At 44.3% G+C, this 13,034-nt stretch overlaps 1 protein-coding gene across 1 annotated transcript in view; it reads right to left on the bottom strand.

The window, feature by feature from the left end:
* The window catches only part of ADAM12 (ADAM metallopeptidase domain 12), a 155,576-nt gene that overhangs the window by 59,987 nt on the left and 82,555 nt on the right, over positions 1-13,034 (bottom strand). The window contains exons 4-5 of the mRNA XM_017733869.1: positions 10,649-10,725; positions 52-235 (exon numbers count right to left, since the gene is read on the bottom strand). Coding sequence (XP_017589358.1) covers positions 52-235; positions 10,649-10,725 — 261 coding nt within the window. The remainder of the gene's footprint in view (positions 1-51; positions 236-10,648; positions 10,726-13,034) is intronic.

Genomic DNA, 13,034 nt, shown 5'->3' with positions numbered 1-13,034 from the left:
TAATATGGAAATGCTGCCAGCCAGACACATAAAAGCACATCAGCCACCTACCCTGCCAGCTAGAGAATGCTGGGACGTGTCACTGTCAGCAGCCCTCATGGCAGGGATGCCCAGCTGGTGGCCACAAGATCCTGGGGCTATTTTCAGATTCTCCGCTCGGTAGATCTTGTGTTCACTGGTAGCACCTTCCAATGGCTCCAGAACGTAGCTGTTGTTTTCAAACACAATAATTCCCCTGGGACAGAGGAGAGCAGAGTGAGACTCATGGTTTTCAGGAGCTTGTCTACACCGAAGTTGCACCACGTTTAATAAGGATGGAGTCTGAGAAAGCAAAGCACTGATTTACAATGTCACGGGCGAGCGGAGCAGGAAACATCAAAGCTGTACATTTGTCATTGCAGCACACGCGATACTTTAAAAGAAGCAATGGCTCACAGAAATCTGTCTCTTCTGAAGTGCTGCACTGCAGAACAAAATGATATTTGTGTTTTATTTGCTTTCCATTCTCCCAGTGATGCATTGCCGACGCCGACGGAGCTGCGGCGCACGGCTTCCGAGGAGCCGCGGCAAATGGGAACGAACAAGAGCCTGGAGAAACGCTTTGGGAAGCAAAGGTACAGTGGGAAAGCATTCATTGCAGTCTGCAGTGTGCATTACAGCTGTTAAACCAAACCCTGATGGGAGCCTGGGCTCTGCCAGATCAAAGAGGCCTCGCAGTGTCAGGATGGATTATTAAATATTGCACAGTGGGCAGCAGAGTGAAGCTCAGAAACGGGAACAGTTGATTCCTGTTTCGCTCATTTTGCTGCCCAAAATAATAATTTTGACAGCAATACCACCTGCTCCCTGAGGAACTCACAGATTTTCCAGTGAAAGCCCTCTTGCTGAATTCTTTAAGCTATGGCCTGCAAGAGGAAAGAGGGTCCTTGTGCTGGGTCCTGCCCAGTTGTCCTGAGATGCCACAGCAAAAGAAAGGTGACAAAAGGTTGAATATCTGGGGGTGGCCAGCCTGGAGAAGAGAAGGCTCCAGGGGGACCTCAGAGCCCCTTCCAGGGCCTAAAGGGGCTCCAGGAGAGCTAGAGAGGGACTTGAGACAAGGGATGGAGTGACTTTATTTTCTTAGTGTGTCTTTTTGGTGTTTTAGAAGTGTCTGCCCTTTTTATTCCTGTCTGTGCTGCAGCAAAGGTAAGATGCTACAACCACTATGAGGCCAATACATGTTGCTGTACAATTTTCCTGCAGAAAGTTAAAAAAAGAAGGATAAAATAGGAGAAAGAGGAAGGGCCCAAAAGCAGGTTAATGACACCATGAAGCCTGATTTAAAAATAAAATTATGGTTATTAGGACAAAGCTGCCTTAGCTATTCTATTATTAGGAAGATACGATGAAGAAACTCAAAGTCGTTGGTCTGCTAACAAATTAAGTGAAGCATTAATTCCAAGCTGGCTGCACAATTTTGCTACAGAGCACCATTAACACCAGCTCAGCCAAGCCCATAGACACTTTACTGGTGACTGGAACAGCTAAAAGTCCGAGAAAAAAAGCAGCCTGGAAAGCCATGATACCAAAATCTGTACAACAGCAGTCACAGGAGCCTGTTTTACTGACCTGAACCAAGGCTCAGGGTCTGATAATTCATCTGCAGCTTCTCAGTCCCCTTGGCAGAGCAGGTAAGACACATTCACCCATCACACGGCGTGCTGGGAGTGATGGATCACGGCTGGAAAAGCTGGACGGATTTATCCCAGCAACCCTGCAGCTCCTGCCAGGATCCCAACAACCCTCCTGACACACGAGACACCTCCAGGCAGGTCACCCCGTGATTTGAGTAACCTCACACCCCACAGCTCTCAATTATTGTCAGAGCTGCCTTACTCCTTGGAGGATTTAGGAAACTAGGACAACATATTCCCTTTACTCCAAAAACCAGCAGCTCTGTAATCAGCACAATCAAATAAGGATTGTTGTCTTTGCCTTGTGCAATTAATCATGTAATTTTGGAGGCAGGAGTCCATTAGTCACTGTTTGAAATGGGCCAGCCTGAGCAGCTCCCTGTGTTGACAACTCAAAAGCAATGGCAAAGCATGAAGAGGTTTATTTTTAATGCTAGATTTGCCCTTCTTAGAACATTCACTTTCAAAATTAGAGGCTTAAATAATTTTCTTTAATTACTTACACTAGAAAGTAATTAAACACTTAGTTGTATCCTGAGTAGCGTTCTCTCCTTTTTTTTTTTAATATTTTAAAGTGAGCATCATGTTTGCAGAAGTTCATATCCAAAATGTGCTGCATCAATGCCACGTTTCCGATGTATCCCTGATGTACCCAAAATCTGTCTAAAAGAACTAAATGACCATTTCTTTCGAAAGAACTAAATAACCACTTCTTTACCCCTCATTTCCTTTACCTGCTGAGGGCATGGACAAATGATCAGATGCCAGAGTGATCAATTTGGGTTTTTCCTGAGCATACCAGTCTGATTCCCATCCCAAGGGACAGCATGGGCCTTTAAGGACGGTTCCACCTTTGCCTATGGAGCAATCCCAGGACAAGGAAAATCTGCAGATTCAGCATAAAGGGAAACAGACTTTTCATTTAAGGCACAATTATCCCTTGAGTGCTGCCTACAGGATACCAGCACTTGGCTTGTGACCATCAGTAATAAGATAATGAATATCAAATATGAATTTTCTTGGCCAGCTCTCTGTTTTTGACTAATTTTCCTTTCCTACAATTGCATGTTTTCCCCATCGTGCATTGCCAAGCACAGCACCTTAAAAATGTAATGAGCCAAGAGTTATGGTTCCTTTCTTTTTCTTTGGTGTGAACAGTACCCACCAGTTATTCAGGACTGAGAATTTGAGGCAAATAAAATAAATCCATAGCTACTGTTTCCTTCCACTCTCCTCAGGTGTTTCCAAGGAGCCTCTGTTACTCCTCCACCATTTCTGTGTCTCCCTGTGGATCATGGTTCCCCCACACTCCTGAGTCAGCCCATGTTCCCAGAAACTTTTGAATTTTTCAGGAGCCATTAATGTTGAACAATATAGTGTTTTCCAGTGTGGCAAATAATATATTAATATGGCAAACAGTATATCAAACTACAGATCCCCAATCAAAAATTATACAAAGAACCCCAAAGAGATTTCAGCAAGTTGTTAAGACCAACTTCTACTGCAATCTGTGGGATTTCTATCAGACAAAAGACTACCAGAATTCCCAGGATCATAAATATTTGAGGGGAAGAAAAGCAATAAGTATTCAAATTTTGGTGTCAGGTGTCTAATTCACGGCCATCTGTGTTTTCCTCTGTCCCAAACCCTACAGATGCTGGGAAGTCAGAAAGATTTGCAAATGAGGCAGGCAGGAAAGCCAAGAGACAATCCCAGCCCTACCTGAAACAACCCCTCTGTCTTCTCCATCACTGGTAGCAGAGAGGGAGGAAAAATATCCATCCCACAGAGCACATCCAGACATCAACTCCCAGGCTCAAGGCCAACTGGAACCAGCTCCAGTGTGGTCCTGAGCCTGAGTTAAACTTGACTCCATCTCTGCACAGGGTTTGGTCCCTGCTCCTGTCTGGGGGTCAGCACTGAACAAAGCACATCCACATCCCTGCTGATCCGCCCTGCACATGGAAAACCCGCTGGTGTTTGCCTCCTGTCCTCCCTTCTGAGCCATGTGGACACGTGGGGAATGTCTGTATGAGACAGGAGAACTCTCCCCATCTCAAACAAAAAGAAATTAAAACATAACTCAGATAATTAATGTTTCATTAATCGCTGTTTCACTTGCCAGGAATCTCTCAATCAGGGAAACTCAATTTAATGGAATAATTCCACTTTTTAAACTGTCTATAAAATCAAATATAATTTCTTTTTTGTTCCCTCTTAAAAAGGAAAACCAAAACAAAACCTAAAGCGAGGCCAGTCGTATTTCATAAATCAACAGGCTTTAGGAAATCTCAAAATATAAATGGGATTTTTCTTTTCCAACTTGCCAGCAGAAGCAAAGGTCCTGCCAACATAAACCATCAACACATACTTGTCTGAGAAATTGTGATGCTGAAGCAAAACTTGGCTGGGACAGCACTATATGAAACTATTATATATTATTCTGCTGCACTATACAGGGGAAATTAAGTAAATTGATAAACCTGAGATCCACAAGTGCAATTAAACATTTGGTTTTAATGAAGCTCACAGTTATACTCATTCTAAACAATAATAATAAAAAGCTCCATTACCACTGGCAGAGGAACGGAGATGTCCTGAGTTTGTGAGAAATTAATTAGAGGGCAATCATGCTCACACACTGGATACTCACTTAAAGCCTGTCCCTGCCCACAGACATTGCAGTGCTCCTGTGCCACCTAAAAACCTCCAGGTCCTTAATTCCATAGCTAATGTTACAGCTTCAGAAGGAAAGGGACTGATCCCACAGCTGTTCCATGGATTTCAAGGAGTTTTAGGTGAAAAGGTACCAGAATTGGAGCCTCATGACCCTGGAGTGCAGGGCTGCTCAACAGGCACCGTCTCAGGGGGTGATCTGTGCACTGAGAGGGTATTTTTATTTATTTTTCTTATACATTCTACATTCCCAGGACTCTGAATAACAAATTCCCAGGCAAGTAAGCAGGCAAACAAACAAAAGAGGAAGAAAAATGAAGTGGTGACTGAGGACTTCACTTTCAGCCTGTTCTAATAAGTTGCAGATGGATACTATAGGGATAAATGAGCAGTTTGATCTATTGACTGTTTTTCTAATAGAGCTGATATTTAGATATTTTTCAAATGGTTTGGTCATTCTTTAACTTTAAAGGACTGGGAAATACAGAGAATGGGAGTCTGGAGACAAAAGTGCTCCTGTCTCCACCAATGCCCCTGGTCACCTCTTTCTGCAACAATTCCTCACCTCTAAAATGGAGTAAATTTTAGTATCCACAGAAAAAAATTATCTATTGATGAAGAGCACAACACAAGAGCCAAACAATCCCATTATCCTACTGCACTGCACAGCAGGATTCCATTAAAATAACAAATCTGACCCAAATCTACCAAGGGCAGCATCTCAAAGGGCGGTGAGAGCAGTAGCACCACTGGTTTTACATCTTGCAGGAGTGGTGGAGGTGTTCTCACACAGACACATCATTACTCACAGGGCTTTTACTCCAGCCAGTTCCTTTCACAAACCTGAAAATATAATCTCTGGAATGGAATTATGGCCAGAGACTCGTGCAGCATGCACTTCATCCTTTCTCAGTGCAAGACAGATCTGTCCAGAGTGGATGCAGATTGGGCCCCAACCTTGATTCCCGGAATTCAAGCAAGGAGTTGCTTGAATGGGAAGAGAAAATGCAATTTCATGTCCAGCATTTGGGCTGCAAGGAACAGTAATTGTGTTGTCAGAGGAAGTGTCACATGAGGAAAGGAGAAGGAGAAGGAGGAGAAAGAAGGGGCATTGGCATCTGTGCCAATTTAGTGAGCACACTTTATAGCACCCTGCAGCCAAGAGACAGGAAAAGAACATTCAAACTTGCACATCCCACTAAGTGCCAGAAGCAGTGGATGGAGAAGCAGCAGGCTCAGACAGCTGGGTAGGGATCATCCCTCATCCTTGTCCTGGCAGCGATCCCTGGGCACTGGGGACCCCGTGCACACTGTGGTCAAAGGCTGGACATTGTGTTCATCTCAGATCACAGAGGTGACCCCGATCCAGGAGCTGCTCCCCCTGGAACAGGCAGCCTACAGAAGCTATGAAACCCCAGAAAGTGAATGGTTTTTAATGTTGAGCTCAAAATCCTCCAGGAGTTTTCTGGTCAGATAAATTACAAACCATGCAGGATGTTTATATGAACTAAAAGCTCTTCAGAAAGTATGGAGGAAAAGCTCACATCCAAACCAGTGCTTTTCTCAACAGGGATTTTCTCCTAACTTAACTTTTGGATGAAATCTCTCCTTCTGTGGGGAAATGATGCTTGAGAAGTCGTGACGAATTTACATTTCTTTTTCTCACTGGTTTCCTACTTCCATTCCTTTTAAAAATAGTTGATGTCTGGAGTGTCACATTTAAATCCCCTCTTCAGCTGACTGTGTCTGCGCTGCAGTGAGTTCAGCCAGAGCATTTGAAAAATGGTATTGGCAGCCTCAGGTACCATAACTCTGTAATCCCAGTAAAAATGAGCATCTATTCCATTCTGGGGCCTTCTCCCCATCCCTGTCGCTGTGGACACAGCATCTTTCAGCTGCTGACGAGGCTGGACAATGACTGAACACTTTCCGTACGTGTGACTGGGTTTATTATCTAACAATTCGGTAAAATACCTTAGGATATTCAAGTGCATTTTGGTGTTTCCTGGGAGATTTATATCCCTAGGCTCCTGAGGAATTTTTGGGAGCACCTCTCAAGCTCTCCCCATCTAAGAGGTCACTGCAGATGCCTTTGTAGCATCACATTCCCATGCCAGAGTCCTCTGCCAAGGGAGGTTTGTGCCCTTCTCCAGGCTGCAGCTCAGGGTGGATTCAGCACTCACAGGGAAAGCAATCAGGGAAAAAATCATTCGAGTCTAAACAAATTTAGCACAGAAGATGTGAGCAGTGGCCGCAGGCCAAAATTATTTGCTAAAAACTTGAAGAGCCTCCAAGCTAGATAAACAGAAGGGTATTTCCTGAGGACAGGAAGGAAACAGCTCGACTTTGTCGTACCTTCACCTTCCCACAAGCTCTGACAGTCTAATTGGCTTTCTGATCCAGATGGACACACAGAAACCCTGATTAGCCATTGTTCCCTTCTCGTGCATTCAGCATTTCCTGACCCCTCTCTGCCATTCAGCTCTTCCTTCTCTGAGGAGCCAGCAGGATGCAGATTATGGCATGATTGTGATCTCCTCTAACCTGCATTTTAGGCAGCTCTCAGCATCAATCCCACGATTTCTGCCACTGTGCTCCTACATGAGGCGAGGAGCTCGAATGTTATGTGTGTGAAGATGTAACAGAGCTGGAAAATGTGTGTTTGAGAGAGCTGTGCTTCCTCCTCTCTCCTCTTTATCTCTTACCCCTCTATCTGCCTGATTAACTTAAACCAGAAAAACCTTAGCTTTCAGATTTCACACAATTCTTCCTTGTCACGGGGCAATCGTGTCGTGTTCAGGAGCTAATAACACATCTCAAATGCTCAGCCATGTGGAGGGAAGATGTTGATGGTTGGGGGAGGTCAGAGCAAGGTTCTTCCAGCTCAGCACCCCATCTCTGGCCTTGGCCAACAGCAGGAACTCAGGGGTGAGAGATAAGAACATAACAAGCACCCCCAGCTGGCACTCCCAGCTCTGAGAGCAGCAGTGTCAGGGACATCTCCGGGTTCGACAGACCTGGAGAGGCTCCCTGAGCTCCCCTTCCCAAACTGTCACGTCTTTTCAGAATCTATTGATACTTTTTACACTGACACCTGCCCATGACAGCTCCAGCGCTTCGTTACGTGAATAAAAAGTACTTTCCTTTGCTCTAAAGTTCCATTTGATGTCTCCTAATTTTGAGGTTATGAAGGATATTCAGTAATTGTCCCCTCTCCAGCATGACACTCAACCTTGTTTTATCATGCTCCTTTTCTCTGTCATCTCCTTTCAAAAGTGACAAATCCTAGTCTATTTTCTCTCCTCGGATAAAAGCTGCTCCATACCTTTGATCACAATTTTTGACCTTCTCTGTACCTTTTCTGGATATAATCTCTCTTCTGAGATGGAACTGGGGAGGGGAAAACAAGAACTGCATGCAGAACTCAAGACGTGAGGGCTCTGTGGATTTATGAAGCGGTAATGAGGCTTCTTGTTTCATCCTCTATTTCTATCTCAGTAATTCCTATGATCCCTTTTGCTTCTTTGACTGCTGCTGAGCACTCAGGCTTCAGAGCACACTGAAATGTGGAACTTACTCTTTATGAGGAGTTTCATGTCTTTTAATGAACTCTGCTGATCTGGGGGAAAAAGCACAGCCCCTACCTATCCACACCTGGAACAATGCCCAAGGTGCCTGTCTGGTGGGAGTGGGAGGATATTGGTTCTCCAGGATTTCAGAGGGCTGACAGCGTGCACTTCCTTTCATTAGATGTTTTTCAGACACTTAAAGCTCAGCTCCACGCAGCAGCTGTGTGAGGTAGGTAAGTAAGAATCATTAAATGGATTTCACAGATGGAGAAAGTGAGACAGAGAGATTTGTCCAATTCACTTAGGAACTGTCATGGAGCCAGGAACAGACCCTGAAAACGAGACCAGGCTTCCCTTCCAACAGCTGCTGCAAGTGAAAGGGCTGCTCCAGGGACTGTCCCCACCTGGGGCCACATGGCCTCACAGTGCCTTGTGTCTACTCCCACAGCTTGGAGTCTTTATCATGACATGGAAAAGAAAGAGCCCTTGCTCCAATGAGTTGGTGACAAGTACATTATTCTATCCTATCCTACCCTACCCCATCTTTTCCATAACTATTCTTTCAAGCTAGCAAAGCTGCCAGCAAAGAAAACCATGAAATTCTTTTGGGCTGCCCTTCTTTCGGAGCCACCTGGTCTAGTGGAAGGTGTCCCTGCCCATGGCAGGGGGTGGAACAGGATGAACTTTCAGCTCCCTTCCAACCCAAACCATTCTGTGATTCTGTGATTCCGTACAGGCAATATCTGGGAGTTATTGCTGCCTGGGAGTTGTTGCTGTTGGTTATTGGGCTGTGAAACAGGTTTGGTGGAGTGAATCAACAGGCACAGGACCCTTTTCACAAACTGTTCTCGCTCATGGACACTCTTGTTTACCAACCTCGGCAGTGAAGCAGGCACAGATACTGCGATTTATCCTCAGCTGATCTCCTACTACAACAAAACATGCACTGCAAAGGAAATTTCCGAAATTTTGTACTGCAAAAGGTGCTGCAGTTTTTCCTGTGGAGAAGGAGGCTAATCCTGCCAGCTTGCACTCTGGGGACTTGTCTGCAACAGTGTCAGAAAAATGTCACTGCCAGCATCTGCTGTCTTGACATATCTGAGCTACCTAAAACTGAGAAACAACTCTGGGAGCTCCACAGCTGTAAAGCGAGCACTCTGGAGAAGAAAGAAAAGACTTCTAATGTGGAGAAGGGTATTTTCTCTTGAGACTGATTAATTTCCAGGTAGTCTGGAACAAAGACATCAATGCAGACCCTGTCCCACGAGGTACAAATTTTCCCTGTAGCCCTTGCAGAACTGTGATCCCTTTAACTAAAATACTGAGAGCTCTGCATTAGGTTTTTACAAACAGTTTTAAATTCTGGATATATTTTACAGCGAGAATGACAGATGAATGCTGACTGTTCATGCAAGGGGTTCATTAAACTTTTGGAAGATGCTGGATCCATAGTGGAGCACCCATAAAGCCCCTGTCTGTGTGGGAATGAGCCAAAGGAATCCCATCCACTACAGCAAATGGGTCCCAGAGGGAGGGATCAAACTGTTTGCACTCTCTGCTGCTCTGTCCCAGAGCTCCCTTACAAAAGCCTTGACAATGCCACTATCGCACAAAATGCAAAACCAAGGGGAAAAGATTCCAGCCACTCCTGCTGTTTGTGGATAAATTAAACCCAGAAAAGGCTGAGACAGCTGGAAATCTGACAGGAAAACTGGGTTTTCCAGGGAGAACGCTAGAGCCAATTTACAGTTAATTACTGTGATTTGGAACAGCTCTGTGAGTAAATACCAGTCTCTGATTGTCCAAGTAAGGAAGATAATTGTTTCCTGAACTGTGTCCATTGTGTATTGAAAATGTTGTCAGACCATTCCTTTGTCAAACTCGGAGAAGGTTTGGTTTTCAGCGATGGGAATCTGCTACTCTGCTGTTAACAAGCAGCTAAAATCCAAAAGCTGAGCATCTTACCTGCCACAAACACAGTTAATTGAGCTCCACAACCGTGCATATTCTATATACCATAGAATCTTTGATTCTCTGATTTATGAAGCCACCTCTCGTAATGATGAAGCTGCTGGACAATGAGTGATTCCACAGCTGGCAAAGCAGTCCTGACAGCACTGGTGAAACGGTTTTGAGGAGAAAGAGGCCTGGAAAGCCACTGGACACTGCCAGTACGAGAATGAGCCTAGCACTGCAGTGCTGCAATGGGCACAGAGAGGGATGGGCAGCAGGAGAGAAGGGATGGCTCTTGGAAAACCCCCCAAATTGTGTTACCTATCCTTTGCTTTTTCTCTTCAGAGGAACTAGAGGGGAATTAATTTGTAGAGATTCATCTAACATTTGAAAAAAGACAGAATCATAGAATCGTTTATGCTGGAGAAGCCCTCCAAGGTGACTGAGTCCAACCATTCCCCAGCACTGCCAAGGCCACCACTGCCCCATGTCCCCAGCTGCCACATCCACATGGATTTTAAATCCCTCCAGGGATGGGGACTCCACCACTGACCTGGGCAGCTGTGCCAGGGCTGGACAACCCTTTCTGCCCCCTCCTGTCAGGGACTTGTGCAGAGCCACAAGGTCCCCCCTGAGCCTCCTTTGCTCCAGCCTGAGCCCCTTTCCCAGCTCCCTCAGCCGCTCCTGGGGCTCCAGCTCCTTCCCCAATATTGATTCATTCATTAAAAGTCAAACCAAACACCCAGGAGCTCGAATCTCACTGAAATCTTGGCTCACCTGAGTCCCGAGCAGGTGCTGAGGCTGACGGAGGACTCGGGGTACCCCTGCACGTGGCCATGGTAATAGCAGTGACCCTGTGGCAGGAAGAGAAAACATTTCAATGGTCACAAATGCTCTTTGCTCCTGGTTTTCCAGCCCTTTTATTTCAAGGTGATTATCAGTTTCGGGCTACAGCATTCAGAATCACACTGACAGCACCTTTCCTGTCCCACCAAGTATTCACTGGGCTTAACAGGCCAAAGAGTTCCTAAATGGAAACCTTGGGTGCTCTTTAAACCCCAAAAGGTTATAGGAGCTTTTTTTGTTTTGTGTTCTCATTTTTTAAAGGATCAATAATGTTAAATTTGTATGACTGCACCCCTTTTTCTCTTTTATTTAAAGCTACAATATGGAATATTTTATAAAATTAATCAGATGAACAAATCAGCTGCCACACTTTACTGCTGTCTAGAGAGACCCCTATTTTTATTTAAGGGCATTTAGACCTATATCTAAAACTAGATCTAAATAGATCTATATCTAGATCTATTTAGAGTTAGACCCATCCCTATAGGAGGTAGGTATGCAAAAAGAGAAATATAACAAAGCCAATCCCAACCCTATAACTTGAAAAAAAAAATCACAGAGCAAATGAAGGAGAAGGAAAACAGGTTGCAAAGGAAACCTTTTATTGAAATACCCAACCAAGTAGCTGCATGTTATTAAAAACAACCAAGAATAAAGGGGGTCTTCTATTTTGAGAGACAACAGTCCAATTTCATTTTGTGGCTAGGTTATTATATTTCTTTAATAATCCAGTGCTTGCAAAAGGCACCCACAACAGAGGATTTCTAAGCACATCCACATATCTGTCTGGAATCAAGGCTAATTTTATTGTTGACTAAAGGTTATATTGCATTCCCAATTATGTGACTGGCTGGAAAGCAAGGATTGTGTCACGCCCAGCATTTCTTTTCTCGTGCTCCTTTGAATGCCAACCTGGAAACTGAAAACTCTGCTGTGAAAGGTTCCTGTCTGATTAAGGGAAGTTATCAGTGGTGCTGTAACCTGACAGTCATCTCCCTGTGCCTTTTAATGCTTCGTTCATGATTGCATTAATTAACCTTTCCAGTCTGGGGCATGGTTTCCACTCACAAAGCCTCACAGAGTAGACTTCAAAAGACCACCTCGATTTTGGTGAAGAAAACAATAGTCATGGAAATGCTGGGCAGGATGGAACGATTCAGACAGGAATCTTCTGCAAATGAGTTTATGCCAGGAGAAATGTTTGTTTGATTTCCAGCACGAGCAAGTGAACACAGAACAGCCAGCTCTGACTTTCTAAACACAAATCTCAGTGGCTTTTCTCAGTGGAAGAATCGACAGAAACAGGGTGAGAGTGTTTTACTCTCGGGTATTTTTATCATCAATCCTCATAAACACATTAGCAAAGACAAAGCCACAAGAGAAGGGAGGGAGTCATAGATTGAATTTTTTTGGGGGTGATCACTTCAGTCACAATTGCTGTGGATGTCAAAGCTTTCGGTGTGGGTGCACTACTTCACTTTATTTTAGTGTTAGCAGTTACATGCATCCAGTTGATACAAGAAAAATCAATGCCTCCCCCCCCTCAAGCACTGAGACCCTTACATGCTAAAATCAAAAATAAATTAGGTTTATTCTCATTGCTTAAAGCAAGCATGAGGCAGAGGTGATGTTCCAAGCTCCTGAGAAAGAAATCTTTGGGTTTGAGCATCACCAGAGCTGAGTACAGGCCCAGTGAAGGGGGGAGGGGAGCCAATATCTCACCCCACGCAGCTGCTGCTGTGGTCCAGCTGTCTTTATCTAAGAGTGAATTATGGCAAAGGGCCTGATTTCTTTCCCTCTTCACATACAACTTGTCATTTTATTAACTCTGAGCTCCTGGTTGTGGCCCATTTCACAATTTCTCTGAGATCCAGCTACGTGATGCCAAAGTTCAGTATCGAAAATGTAAACTTATCAGAGCATGGCCTGCAAGGGGACTGGTAGAAAATTGATTTCTAGCTCAGTAACTCCACTGAATTACAGGATTTTTTCTCTGCTATCAAATCTTTTTATTCCTGCAAACTAGTATATAAAATGGATGACCCCTTAAAAGCAAATAATTACCAAGGCTGATCCATCATACTTAAAACAGTACTCTACTCTTACTTGAGATCATTTAATAAATAGCAGCTTTTGACAATTTTTAGGGTGCTATAAATTGAAAAATAACCCAGGCACTGACTCGTGTGCTAGAGAACTGCCCAAATGACAGCTCCACAAACCTGCCTTGCTTTGACCTCCAAGCAGAATTTGACTAAGCAACTTTTCAGTGGAAAATCAGATTTGGTTTCAACTCCAGACTGTATTGATGCCCTCA

The sequence above is a fragment of the Corvus brachyrhynchos genome, unplaced genomic scaffold, assembly GCF_000691975.1.
Source record: "Corvus brachyrhynchos isolate BGI_N302 unplaced genomic scaffold, ASM69197v1 scaffold514, whole genome shotgun sequence".
Classification (NCBI taxonomy): Eukaryota; Metazoa; Chordata; class Aves; order Passeriformes; family Corvidae; genus Corvus; species Corvus brachyrhynchos.
The sequence above is the reverse complement of the archived record's forward strand: the minus strand, read 5'-3'. Positions and strand labels throughout refer to the sequence as shown.